We start from the raw sequence: 14,093 nt of genomic DNA on the forward strand, positions 1-14,093 counted from the left end.
GACAGTCTTCTCATTCTCTTGGTACAGTCAAATGAAATCTTTACCTAATTCTCCAAGTTCAAATAAAGAATTTTTAAAATGTAGAGCCCAAACACATTAAATTTTATGATGATTCTAAAGAAAGAAAATATCTTAGGGTTTTTTTGTTTTTTGTTTTTTTTTGAGTTTTATTTATTTATTTGTGGTATTAGGGATACAACCCAGAACCTCTCTCATGCTAGGTATGTTAGGTTCCAAACAAGTTCAATTTGTGAGCTGTCCCTTCCTGTGGGAAGAGGCTGGTGGTCTCCTTTTTTTTTTTTTTTTTTTTTTTTGTCTACAGTGAAAACTATCACAATGGAACTGTATGAAGACTTTCCCTTGCTGTAGGGAGAGGGTAGTAAGTCAAAGGGGAATCATACCCCTGGAGTTAGCCAGAAAGAAACAGAGAAATCTGAGGAGAGTCTTGTGGGACTTCATTTCTACAGTTCTCATATTTAAACCATGAAATTAAAATTAAGTATGGGACTAGATTTATCTGGTCATAAGCAAGTCAGGCAGTGAGCCCCAAAGAGTTCACATTCTACTCTTTCAAAAATTTCATCTTCTAGAGGACCTGAGAAATATGATTGTTGACTGAAATTACTCCTGTATTAAGTAAGGGGTAAAAAGAGTTAAGAGTTGATTCAAAACAAAGACAGGAAGTATGGCAAATGAAACCAAATCTCTAAAACCTGCTGACTTTGCTAGACTATTGTAACTCAGGAGAAGAAGCAAGACACCAGTATGTGAATTCTTTTGAGTTTATCATTTTTCCCCCTATGCCCAGAGTTCCATCCAGATGGTGTAGCCTCAAGTAGCCTAGTGGGGGAAAATTAATAAGAATTGAACAGTAAGCCAAGATTTAAATAGTGAAGGTACAAATGTATAAAAGGGATATTTATAATGTTATGTTTGTAAGTTTACTTGAAAAATAGAATGATTTAGTTTTAAATTACTCTATCTTAATGTACAAAAGGAATGGTCTACCATCAAAACAAAAGTACTATTTTCAAGAACATAATTTTATCGTCTCTGCTTCTATATGAGTTTTGACACCTGTCTTTACTAACATAACCAATGCAAAGTTTTTCAAAATATAGTTTGACCCAAATTGGACTATGAAGAAGCAGACTGGAGGGAGATAAACTCAAAACAAGCAAACTAACATCAAACGCCAAAAAAAGTGTTTTTCTTAATATTTATATACATATTTACAAGGTAAAGTTAAGCCATTTGGTCATTATGTACACGTTAGTGAATATTAGTATTTTACATTTACATACATTTGCATATAGGCAATCAAGTAAAAACGTAAATTTTAAATAAATGTTATCAATAAATGTTATCTGTGAAAATACATAAAATGTGACTGATATATACTTCTATTTGAGTGCTTTTCCATATTCAATGCCTAAAATTATTTGGAAAAATAATCACAAAATATATTCTGGTGGAAGATATTAAAAGAGATAGTAAGTGTTCACCATGGTTCTATTAATAGGGAAGGTGAGCAGAAAGGTCTACCTCTAGACCGAAATCACATATCATAAATCAGATGACTCAGAAATGAAGAAAGCCCATTTTTTCCCAAGATCAATTTCAGTGGAAATTGGACAGAACCAAAAGACTTTCAGGACAAGACAAACGAATTTAAGTTTTGATATGACGAGTTCATTCTCTAAGTGGCTGCAAAATCCAAGTCCTCCTTGAGCTTCATTAGGAAGTATGCTTTGGACATTGACCCTACAGTCGGGTTCAATGTCAGTTCCTTGACCTTGGGTGGGAGGGAAAGGAGGCAGTGTCATTCAATACGTCTCACAACTACATTAGGGCTCTGTCTGTACCCAAGAACCTGCGGAAGGTATCAGCTGCCCTTCCATGCGACAGCTGGGTTCCAGTTCCTGAAACCCTCTCGTTCCTTCTCTAAGGAGCTAGGAGCCTCTCAGCCCGGTGCAGAGGACCTGGCCACTGCTAGGGATGGGTGGTGGAGGCGCTGGCCAGCTGCTAGTTGAGGCACGGGCAGCAGAAGCAGCAGATGGTCCGGCAGGGGTTCTTTTTCTTGTACTGCAGGGTCTTGCGGACCTGCGCCTTGGCCTCGCCTGTGTAGTCCACAGTCTTCTGCACGTTGAGCTCGATGACGTTCAGCGTGTCCGCCTGCTGCTCCACCAACACTGCCATTTGCAAGAAGAGCTCATGGACATCTCGGATGCGGTTCTCCAGTCGCAGCAGCTCGCGGTGGCGGCTTTCGATCTCGTTGAGCGCCGCCCGCGCGCCCTTTACGTCGGCCAGCAGGTTCTCGGAGAACACGTCCCACTTGCCCTGCTCGAACATGTCCTCGATCTGCTCGCCCGAGACGTCCTTGCCCATGATCTCCAGCTGCCGCTGGATGCGGATCTTGCAGTTGTCGCGCTGCTTCATCTCGGCCTGGTTGTACTCGTGCATGGCCTGCTGGAAGGTGCGGGTGAGCGCGCTGTACTGCGCCCGCGAGATGCGCGCCACCGCCGAGTGCGCGCCGTGCTGGGCCTCGGCCGCCTGGCTCAGCTCCTTCATGGCGCGCAGCTTGCGATGGATGCTCTCGCCCCGAGTCTTGATGGCCTTGGCGATGGAGTTGGTGTCGCGCTTGATGCTGCTGAGACGCCGCATAGACGTGAGGAAGCGGACATTCTGCTTTCCCAGCCGCTTCACGTCGGCCATCAGTAGCTGGTTTTCATCCTGAATGTCCTGGATGTCTCGGTACAAGGACTCCAGGATGTGATCGGTCTCAAACACGATGTCTTTATGGGGCGAGTCAAACTCATCGTCCCCGTCTGGGAACTGCTGGTCATAATTCTTGGACAGCTCCAGAAGTTCTGCTAGTCGGTCCTTCATTGTGCCTGCAAGTAGAGATGCAGAGGTTAAAGTCCTCGAGTGAGAGTCAAACACTGCACTCAGGGGCTTGAAGCTTAAAATAAAGAAACGTTCTGCTCAGTGCTCCTAATTCTTTATTCCTGGGTGTAGGTATTCAGTGCGCTGAAGGAGTTAGATGTTCTGTAGCATTTTGCTAACAAGTAAAAAAAAAATAACACCACTAAAAGGCATTAACACAGTTGTATGTTACAGCCTATAAGTTTCTGCAAGTCAATATCACAGGCCAGCAGAACTCAATCAGCAACTGAAAATTTTAGCTTGCTTGGGGAAACAATTTCTTTTTCATCTTTTAGGTTTTTCAATCATTGCAAATCAAAACAGACACAGAAAAAAATAAGAAAATCTTGCAAACATAGGAACTTTTTCCCTTATTTTCTTCTTTCCTTTTCTCCCTTCCATCCTTCTCTTTTTCCTTCTTTTTTTCCTTTTTTACCCCCAGGGCCTCTCGCATGCTATGCAAGCACTCTGCCCCTGAGCTACACCCCAGCCCCATTGGGACTCTTGAATAAGAACAATTTATAAGGTCTTGGGACCAACACTCAATGTTCCTAATTTTGTGATTATTTAGCACTAGTGAGCATTCCTTCCAGCACATAATAACTCTTAAAATAGTTATCATATAAATCATGGCTTAAATATTTTCCTCTTAAAATGCTGTGAAAATAAAACACTCTTGAAGTAAAACAACAAAATAAAGATGAATCTAATAAGAAAGTGTAGTATAAAATTTGGAAATAGAAGCCAGGTGCAGTGGCCTATACCTGTAGTCCCAGCTACTGGGGAAGCTGAGGTGGGATTAGAAAGTTTTAGCTCAGTCTGGTCAACATGGCCAGACACAGTCTCAAAAAAAAAAAAAAAAAAAAAATGTTGACATTTTCTTACCTTTCTCCCCAATATCATCCCCTAATTTCCTAATGGTAAACATGATTAACGAAACTGGTTTTAAAAAAACTTTTTATATGGAAATTTCAATCCTACATAGCCTTGCAGCAATAATATAACACACTCTCAGTTTATACATCATGCAGTAATATTTGCCCACTTTTAATAGTTTTTTGTAACAAGTTGGAAGCTCAAGCAGAATTTCTGTTTTTGTAAGGGCAGTTCTGATCATTTCCCTGCTTAGCAAGGCAAAATGATGTTCTCTATACGCATATTTTTCCAGTGAAGTGACAAACTTTCATTTTTTAGTACCGTGTGTATATGCCAAAGTAGGAGATATTTTGCCCTCATACGTGAGATTTCATTGCTGAAAAGATTCTCTTACTATATAATTTGCAGAAAAAAGGGGGAAATACTAGTGCTTAATGGCTGTACAATCTTTCAGCAATTTTGATCTCAAATTAAAAGCTTCTTTCAAGCTGAGGTAATCAATTTTATATAACACCTCTAATGGAATGCTGACAAGCTAGATTTAGTGGTAAATGGAAACTGTGACTTGGTAACCACAGCCTTCCTTCTACCATGATCATTATTTACATAAATTAAGCAAAAATGTTATTCTATGATAGTGATTTTTAATGTAACACAAATTTCCTGCTTAAAATGCCATTTCTGCTATCTGGTGAATAAAATCAATGCCAGACCATTTCAATGATGAGGAGAGCAACTCTCATTTCAGTCTGATTGAGAGGCAGAAAAAAGACCCAGCCTCGATCAACACTATGCCTTCTTCTGGTCTGAATGTCTTGTTACTAAAATATTTTCTCACTTGGAACAAAAAATCTTTTCTCTTTCCACATTTTTTTTATTGGTGTATTATAGTTGTACACATTGATGGGATTTGTTGTTACATATTCATACATGCACACAATATAACAATGTAATCTGGCCAATATCATTCCCAGCACTTCCCCCACCATCTCCCACCCCTGGGTCCCTTTCCTCTACTGATTTCCGTTAGATTTTCATGAGATCCCTGCCATTTTTCTTTTCCTTTTTCCTCTCTAGCTCCCACATATGAGAGAAAACAGGACCCTTGACTTTCTGAGTTTGGCTTATTTCACTTAAAATAATGGTCTCCAGTTTCATCCTGCAAATGAAAAGTTCACTTTTCTTTATGACTGAATAAAACTCTATTACATGTTTATACATATATATGTATATATACATATATGTGTGTGTGTGTGTATATATATATATATATATCACATTTTCTTTATACTTGGAACAAAATTTAAACACAAACCAGAATTTAGAAGGAAATTATAATATCTCGCAGATAATGGGTTAGGTTACTTAACCCATTTAAAATTATTTTTTTAATTTATTTTAAATTGATACATTAGATAACATTTCAATCAATTTAAGCATGTGTATCTCTTTAATCATTTATCTTTTCTTTTATGGTGAAAACTTTCAAAATCCTTTCTTCTAGCTTTTTGAAGTATAGAGTTCATATTTTTTAAAAAAATTTTTAGTTGTTGATGGACCTTTATTTTATTCATTTACTTACATGTGGTGCTGAGAATCAAACCCAGTGCCTCACACATGCTAGGCAAGCGCTCTACCACTGAGCCACAACACCAGCCCCTAGAGAACATATTTTTAAAAACTAACAACAATAACAAGTCCTAAGATACCAAGCACTTGCCCAAAGACAATTAAAATACATCTAATTTTAGAAGGAAATGTAAATGACAGAGAACATATGTGTAGCTGATACAGACTGGGTGCTTACTGTATGCCTGGTACTTCCTGGGCACCTTTTATGTGATACCTTCTTCAGTCTTCATGCAAACTCTATGAAGTAGGTCAGAGTCAGTGTGAGCATCAGAAGATTCAGAAATCTATCCCAAGTCACCAGTAAATGAACAGTCAGGCCCCAGGACAGTTACCACTATACACAAAAATATCTTTAGCAAATGTATAACAATGTGTTCATAAAGAACTTCACTATTAAACAGGAAATATAAATTAAATAGCTTTTTTTTTTCTTTTACTTTTTCCCCACCAAATTGGCAGGAATTTTTAAAATTAAAATATATATACATATATTTTTTTAAATGGGTAAGGATTCTGGGAACTCTCAAAAACATGCAGACAGGAAGGTAAATTGACAGAAACTTCCTGGAAGACAGTTTAGCAATATGTACCGAAAGCTGTGAACGTGTGCATTTGCTTTGACCTATGTACATTTACACTAAGGATATATGCAAAGAGTGTGATGCTCATAGCTATAAACATTTTTATCATCATATTGTTTTACGGGAATTAAAAAAAATGATTCAAATGCACAATAATGAGACTGCTATGTGAATTGTAGAATTTAGAAGGCTAGTAATGACATGGAAAGCAAAAATACTATCTTAGGCAGAAAAGAAGGTAAACAGAATGTGGAGCACTCCTACACATGTATTCTGAAATAAAGTGCTAAATAATACACATCAAAATGTTAATAGCAATTTTCTTTGCATTGCAGAATTTTAAGTGATTTCAATTATTCCCTGGTGCTTTTCTGTACTTCCAAAAATCTTATGTCCATGAAGATTTCATAATTAGGTATAACCCCATAAAACTAGAAGTGCTAACTGTTTAAAAGTTAAATCCTTAATTCCTGCTTTGAGATGCATGCATTACAATCAGGTCCACACCTTTATGGTACCTGGAAACGAACATTGTCTGGCTAGCATGGAGTTGAGCTGAACCCATCTGCTTAAGTTAGCATCCAATACCGTCTACTATGCATCCGGGGGAGGGAATGGAATGGATACATTTTGACCAACAAGGTAAGAATAGATGACAGATGGTGAAAGGACAGAGATGCACACCAGAACCCTAGGGATCTGTCTGTAGCTATCCCACTGGTCTTTGACAAGTCCTGTGCTCTCTATTGCTCTTCTACAGCCATGGAAAAGCAAAGTGGGAAAATCATCTCATTCACATTATAAAGAGCAAAGCACAGTTCAAATCATACAGGAAGCATTCCTGGAAAATGTTCAGGGCAGTCAGTCATGCCTTTCTAGGACCTAACAACCCCACCATGGCTGAGTCCTCAATCAGATGAAGATTAGGCTGATCTGAAGACTCAAGTCCATGAACTGTAAGGAGAGAGGAGGGGCCAGGGGATGTGTAGATTCTCAGGGGAGGTGCAGGACGGAAGGAGGCCTTCCTGTTGCCTTCCCACCCACCCTTCCTGGCCCGGCCCAACCCAGCCCCAAGCAAGTGGGTCTCACACATGTAGAAGGTCTCCTGGTTGCCAGGGAGCATACAAAAGGAAAGCTACAACAGATATGTCAACTAAAAGTCAACTGCCATTTCTGAGACTGTCTCCCAAAGGTTAGAAATATAAACCTTGCTGAACTTCATCCAAACAAACAAGTGGGCACAAAAACAACATCACAATAATGGTCATATCCAGGAGCTCGATTTTGTATTGAAAGATACTAGAAAGAAAACTATGCTAAATGACAAAGAAAAACAAATGACTCTCGTGGCCTGCCTGTCTCACTGTGGTAAAAGATGATGTAATAGACTTCAGTGAACTGTCTTCATAAAGTTGCTAGAACAAGTCCTGTTTTGCTTCACATGGAGGTGAAGAACACAAAGAAATTTAGAGCCAACTACTAAATCTACTTCTGCTTTCTGATTTTCTTTTTAGGCACACATATAATCTGTCTTGAAAACGAGATCCAACAGGGAAGGAAGATAGCATTACTTAAGCCTTCTTTCATTGAGCAATAAAATTTTATGTAAGAGAAAACAAAGGAACAAAGGGACGATGGTAGCTAAGTGGCTTTCGGTTTTAGCAGCAGTCACCTGAAGAGCTTCAAAGGTGGCAGATGTCTATGTCACCAGTGCTTCTGCTTCAGTAGGTCCAGGATGATCTCCAGGTGATTCTAGCATGCATCCGATCCATTCCACAGATACCTATTATGGCAAACCTTAATCCTAAACATCATGCATTTATGGAGAACTTTAATAGTCCCCAGGTCAGGGGCAATCTTAATGAGCAGAGAATCAACAGGAAAACAAAGGGACAGGGCCATTCCCCCCCAACCCCAAAACCAGTGGCTTTCATGAGTACTTTCTCCTGGCTCCTTGGGATGGACACAGGCTGGATTAGAGATCTCACCTTCAGTCTAGTGAGTCATGAAGACAATCTAAAGTCCAAAAGGAAGAGTAACCAAGAATGTTAAAGAGAGTTTGTTCCAACCTCTTTGTGTTCTTTTGTTTTGTAGCAGGAATTGAACCCGGGAAGCTTAAACTCTGAGCCAGATCCACAATCCTCCTTCTTCAGCCTCCCAAACCACTGGGATTACAGGTGTGGGCCACCATGCTCTGCCCAACCTCTTTGTTTTTGAGTGGACAATTGTAATTATTCCGGATGCTGACCAAAGGGAGCTATGAACACAATCAAAGGTAGGGCTTTACTATTTTTTCATTATTAGCATCTGAATAAGTTCCCTACTGGCATCCCAGTGAAAAACGATGGATGAGAACCCCATTAGGAAATATACTGGCCTAGAATCTTGGGATCTAGATTCTGCCAGAAAGAAACTACTGTCCTTAGCACATAAAATCTTGACTTTTTTGAGTGTGTGTGTTGATGGACACGGAACCCAGGGCTTCATACATGCTAGGCAAACTCTCTACCATTGAGCTAAACTCAGTCTTGACATTTTCTTTCATATCAGGAAGAAAAGATTCGTAAAGAAGTTTCTACCTACCTCCCAAGATCAATGAATGGGGGTGATAACTGCAAAGTAATAAATACCCAGGATGCTACAGAGAACTACATGAAGGCCATTGTTGCCAGCTTGTCCCGAAGGAAGCCACTTACAAACACTGTGTACAGTCATATTTCTGATTGTAAAGGAGACACTTTGTGCCTGCTTACTCTAGAGGAACAAGAAAAAACTGCTCCATGCTAGGGTTGTAGCTCTGTAAGCCAGCGCTCACCCTACCAGAGGCCTTGGATTTGATCTCGGTACTTCCAAAAACAAATGAACAAAAAACCAGAACAAGTCAAAACAAACACAGAGAGAAAAGAAAAAAAAAAATTGTTTATACATTGTTGTGTGCTAAAATGTGTCTTTTTACTCCATACACCCCCACCCCAATTCATATGTATAAGGCCTAAGCCTCGTATCTCATATGTGATTGAACTTGGCCAGAAGGTCCCCATTCAGTTAAAATACAGTTTTAGAATAGGCCCAGCATAATATGACTATGTCCTCAAAAGAAGTGGAAATTTGGACAGATGTGTACACAGAGAGGAAGGACCACGAGAAGACAGGGAAAAGAGACCATTTGTAAACCATGGAGCGAGATCTGAGAAGTCAACCCTGACAGAATCTTGACCTTGAATTTCCAACCTCCAGAACTATGAGAAAATAAATTTCATTGTTTAAGCCCCCAGTCTGTGGTACTTTGTTATGGTAGCCCTAGTAAACTAACATACACATTAAGTAAAATTTGCCTAATACCAAAAAAAAAAAAAAAAAAAAAAAAAGTTTTCCTTGTTCCACAGCAATTTATTCAAGTATTTTATACGTAGTGAGAAACTTCAGATATGTGGCTATACAATGCAAAGCAAGGCTCAAATCAAATCATGCCAGGTTTGTTTCAGAGATTAATTTGTAGTTTGCAGGAGGGGGAAAATCCCAAAGCATGTAGAGTCCTTTCTGTATTTATGATAAAGAAATATTTTAGACTTTATTTTGCTTTAGGTTCCAAAAATTTAGGATGTTTGTTTCAACAGGAACTGAAGTGCACATTTAGACACCCCTTTAGACACATGTGTGCGTGTTCTTTGCATATGGTATTGGGCAATATATGAAGCAACACAGATCTTGCCCCCCAGATGGATGCTCCAAATGAGCACCTTCCTACACTATTCATGTTATGATCGTCAGAACCCAGGATATGTGTTTCTTAGGGACCTTTTATAGTAATTTTAAGGTATTGTTAAAAGAGAATGAATGATGATTATAAATCAGCAGGTCTAACCCCGACCCATAGGGGCCTCTGCAAACCTTTGTGTACAGGGCTTAGATAATATTCCCATGAAAACAACAAGAGTACCCCTTTTTCTGGGGGGCTGCAACCTGCACCAGGGCATCTGCCTGGTGAGCAGAGCATGGTATGAATTGCCAACCTTTCCCTCCTAGGAGAGATCACAACCTGTGTGGCCCCTTGTGGTCACTCCGTATAACATTTCTCAATCACCAGGTCCAACACTCCTGTCCAACCAGCCCCACCACAGTATCTGGTAGGGAATGGGAAATTCCGTGGATTTCATGTCACAGTAACTAACAGTTACGGTTTAGCATGCACCATGGTGACACCCTTCAAGGACAATAAGCGCACTCTTCCCAGCAGGCTGGTTCAGATCCATAGGTAATAATTTCACTCAACTGAGTAAAACTCAGTAAATTCCTTGATTTAAAAAGACAAAAAGTCAGACCTAACAGGCAAAAATTGTCCTTTGATCATAGACCAAAAAAAAAAAAAAAAAAGAGCTCTTAAAAAGTCTTATTTTCTTGCTGGATCATAAAGTTCATTGGGTAAGAACACACTTAATGTTGATGAAGATGTGGGGAAAGGGGTACACTCATACATTGGGGCTGCAAATTGGTGCAACCACTATGGAAAGCAGTATGAAGATTCCTAAGAACATTTGGAATGAAACTATCAATTGACCCAGCTATCCCACTCCTTGGCATATACCCAAAGGACTTAAAATCAGCATACTACAGTGAGGTGACCACATCAATGTTTATATCAGCTCAATTCCCAATAGCTAAGAAGTGGAACCAACCTAGATACCCTTCAACAGATGAATGGATAAAGAATATGTGGTACCTGTACATGATGGAGTATTACTCAGCCATAAAGACTTGCTGATAAGTAGATGAATCTGGAGACAATCATGCTAAGTGAAAAAGGCCAATTCCAAAAAAAACCATAGTCTAATGTTTTCTCTGATATGTGGATAGTAACACACAACAAAGGCAGCAGGGTGGTGGTGTGTGTGGAATAGAAGTTCAGTTGATTAGATAAAGGGGAATAAAGGGAAGGGAGAGGGATGGGGATAGGAAAGACAGTAGAATGAATCCAACATAACTTTCCTATGTTCACATATGAATGAATACATCTCAGTGAAACTCCACATTGTGTATAACCACAAAAATGGGATCCTAATTAGAATAAGATATACTCCTTGTATATATAATATGTAAAAATATACTCTGTGGTCATGCATATCTAAAAAGAACAAATAAAAAAACACATTTAATGTTTTCTTAGGGTTTATTCAAGCATAATTTGAGAGTTTAAAGTGTTAATTGACATGGATTATGACTATAAAAGTCAGACTAGAAGATATAATGTCTCTTTTTAACTTTTTACTCTGGAGCAAAAAGCAAGAACGAGTTCTTCAAAGCAGTCTTCCACCTCTGCTAACTAATGTTCCCTAACATCTCCACCTCTGAGTTCCCAGAATCAGACGTTTCTGCCAGTTTGTGAGCAGAAGTCAGTAGTATATTATGTAGAGTCAATTAACTGCCATTGAACAACTGCACTGTCCCTTCTAGCCACATGCCTTCAGGCCCATTTTGTAGAAATGCATCTTACATCAAAGTGGCTACCCTGTATAGATTTTACAATTTTGCTCTATAGTTAATGTCATAAGAACTTGAAAAGTGCAAAACAGTGTTAAGCAATGTGCAGATAATAACTCATTTATCCCTATGAAGTATTAGCATCATCCCCAATTTACAGCTGAGGCAACTTGAAGTCTAATGGTGCAATAAGCAATTTTTCTGAAGTCACACAGTTAATAAATGTGGAGCTGAGATATGAGATAAATGTGGTTTTTCTGAAATCCAGAAAAACCACACTAGCTTCTTTCTCCTAAGGCACCCAAAAGGTTTCTAAAATCTTCAGTCTTAAGAGAACTTGTTCCCTGAAGTTTTATACTCAGAACAATTAGCAGCATCTAATAACCTAATCCAGATTAGCACATCAAAATGCTTTCCACATCAGAATTACAGACTTTCTTCCCTGGTCTAATTTCTTCATCTGGGAGTTTCCTTAACTTGCGACATTTCAGTTGTTGGGCACTCAATCAGGCAGTACATCACCACAACTTTCCAAAAACCCACAAAATAATTCTGAAATAAAAAAGCATGGATACTTGGAAATTGAAGTTTTAGAGTTAGGTGCATAGAAGTGATAGAGCACATGAGTTTTCTAAGGGAGGCAGTAAAGAGAGACACACTTGGGGGTCAAGGCTTAAACCATCTGTCTAAGTTTTTCCCCTTTTATGTTAGTATTTGCAAACAAAAAGAGTTGTACCTTCCATGATTTGGCTTTGGCTCTGGAAGTTGAGGCAAAGTATGGTTGGAAAATATAGAAGAAATTTATGTAGGAAAAACAATGGTGGGAACATATTTTGATTCTGGTTTGAAAATTATAGACTTTTAACTCATGCCACTGTATTTCATAACTATTTCAGAGTATCTTTTAAAAAAGAAATCAATGGAGAGTCCAGAATCATCAATGATCCTTTTTCTTTTCTAACCCTTAATACCACTAACGAAAATCCCAAGGAAATTTAAATTCCTTTGTCTATTCCCCTTCCTGTTAGATGAAGTCTTCGTGCCATTAGCCTAATCTTGTCATTAAGATTAATCTAATTCATCTAGCTACTCTATTCTGGTCATTCCACTTAAATTCTCCAAAAATAAAACAAATATTATTTTTAGCTGATAATTTTTACATGAGGTTATCCAACATAATCAATGCATGAGGTTTTTCCTTAGAAACAATTCCTGAGGTTTCCTCCTTCAAAGCTCAAATCTCTTCAAATCTCTTATACTTCATTGCTTCCTTAAAGAGTGGACACAATTTATTAATGACTCTAATGATCATTATGAACATCTTTGAACTGGGAGGTAAGGCAATTTTGTTTGCTTTCAAATGTTTCCCTCTCCCTGGGTTAAAATGTCCAACACTGCCTCGGTTTTCTCCATACACCACCACTGAGTCTTCTCATTCCCCGTACAGACTGGGGCAGGCTAACATATTAGACCAAGTATTTAATAATGGTGAGTTTGGAGTGGACCAGCAACCCTCAAGAACCAAGCTGCTACCTAAAGGAACAAAAAACCCTCATTGACACACTGAGTGTCCACTATGAACAGTCATGGGGCTGGACAACTGATATACAATCCAACAACAATCTTCATAATAACCTTGTAAGGAGGATAACATGATTTTCAATGTACTATACCTGGGTCCCAGAAAGTTAGGTTCTTTATCTGGTTCACTCAGTAGGAAAGCAAGAAGCCTGGGATTTAGGCCCACATAGCCCCAGGTCCCGCGTCCATGTCCTTGCCACCAAGCCTGCACTGCAGCCGTGTGAAGAGAGGGGGTGTGTCGTGTCGGTCACATTCTCCCTGTGTTTCCTTCCCATGACACTCTCTCTGCATGTCTTTTTGCCAAGAGCCAAAATGTCATTTATTTCCAGAATGTATCTATGAAAAACTGCCCCTGTTAGGCCAGCTGCTTCTTTCTCTAGGAAGTGGTCACCGTAGAGAACCTGTGCTCTCTTCTGCTCTACTCCTGGTGAGGGTAGGAGAAGTTGGCTCTGACCAGAGCCCCTAGGGGAGGGTAAGCCCACTGAATTTTGAGATCAGAATCTAAAGCATACTTCTTGATGTGAGCCAGCCTTGTCTCTATCAGTAGCAAAGTGGCATCTTGGCCTCCAATTGCTTCTTCCTTCTTATTTCTCAACTGGAATGGAAATGGGGCGGGGAAGGGTGGCTCCTTACTAGTGTTCTCTCCTCAATCAACCCAATAACCAAGCTGAATAAAATCAAAGAAGGTCAAAGCAAAAAAAAAAAAAAAAATGATAATACGATTATGATCATCTTGCACTGTGCTTTGATTATAAAATGTGGAAAGAGAAGTTCATTACATTTAAGTAATCTACAAAAGATGATGGGAAGAAGATTATTAGTGAAAACAGTCTAGACTTTTCATTAATCTTAAATTAAGTTGGGGAAAAATGGAAGAGACATTTCCATTTATAGCAATAAAATTTGAATATGGATAAAACATTTTCATGAGGATGGCACGTACTGGGATTTCAATAAATGACAGTTATTAAACTCAGGTAGTATACAAACCAGGAAGGCATGAGATGGTTTGATTGTGTC

General features: G+C 39.1%; 1 protein-coding gene across 2 annotated transcripts in view; it reads right to left on the reverse strand.

Moving 5' to 3' along the window:
• Positions 1-2: 2 nt before the first annotated feature.
• Positions 3-14,093, reverse strand: part of STX11 (syntaxin 11) — a 46,970-nt gene continuing 32,879 nt past the window's right edge. The window contains exons 1-2 of one of the 2 annotated variants that reach the window (XM_079146888.1): positions 5,634-5,852; positions 3-2,894 (exon numbers count right to left, since the gene is read on the reverse strand). In XM_079146888.1, the coding sequence (XP_079003014.1) occupies positions 2,026-2,889 (864 nt within the window). In that variant the 5' untranslated portion in view covers positions 2,890-2,894; positions 5,634-5,852 and the 3' untranslated portion in view covers positions 3-2,025. Of the gene's footprint in view, positions 2,895-5,633; positions 5,853-14,093 lie in introns of those variants that run through there. The other variant, XM_079146887.1, reaches the window with a different exon arrangement.

Source organism: Sciurus vulgaris (genome assembly GCF_902686455.1).
Source record: "Sciurus vulgaris genome assembly, chromosome: 7".
NCBI lineage: Eukaryota > Metazoa > Chordata > Mammalia > Rodentia > Sciuridae > Sciurus > Sciurus vulgaris.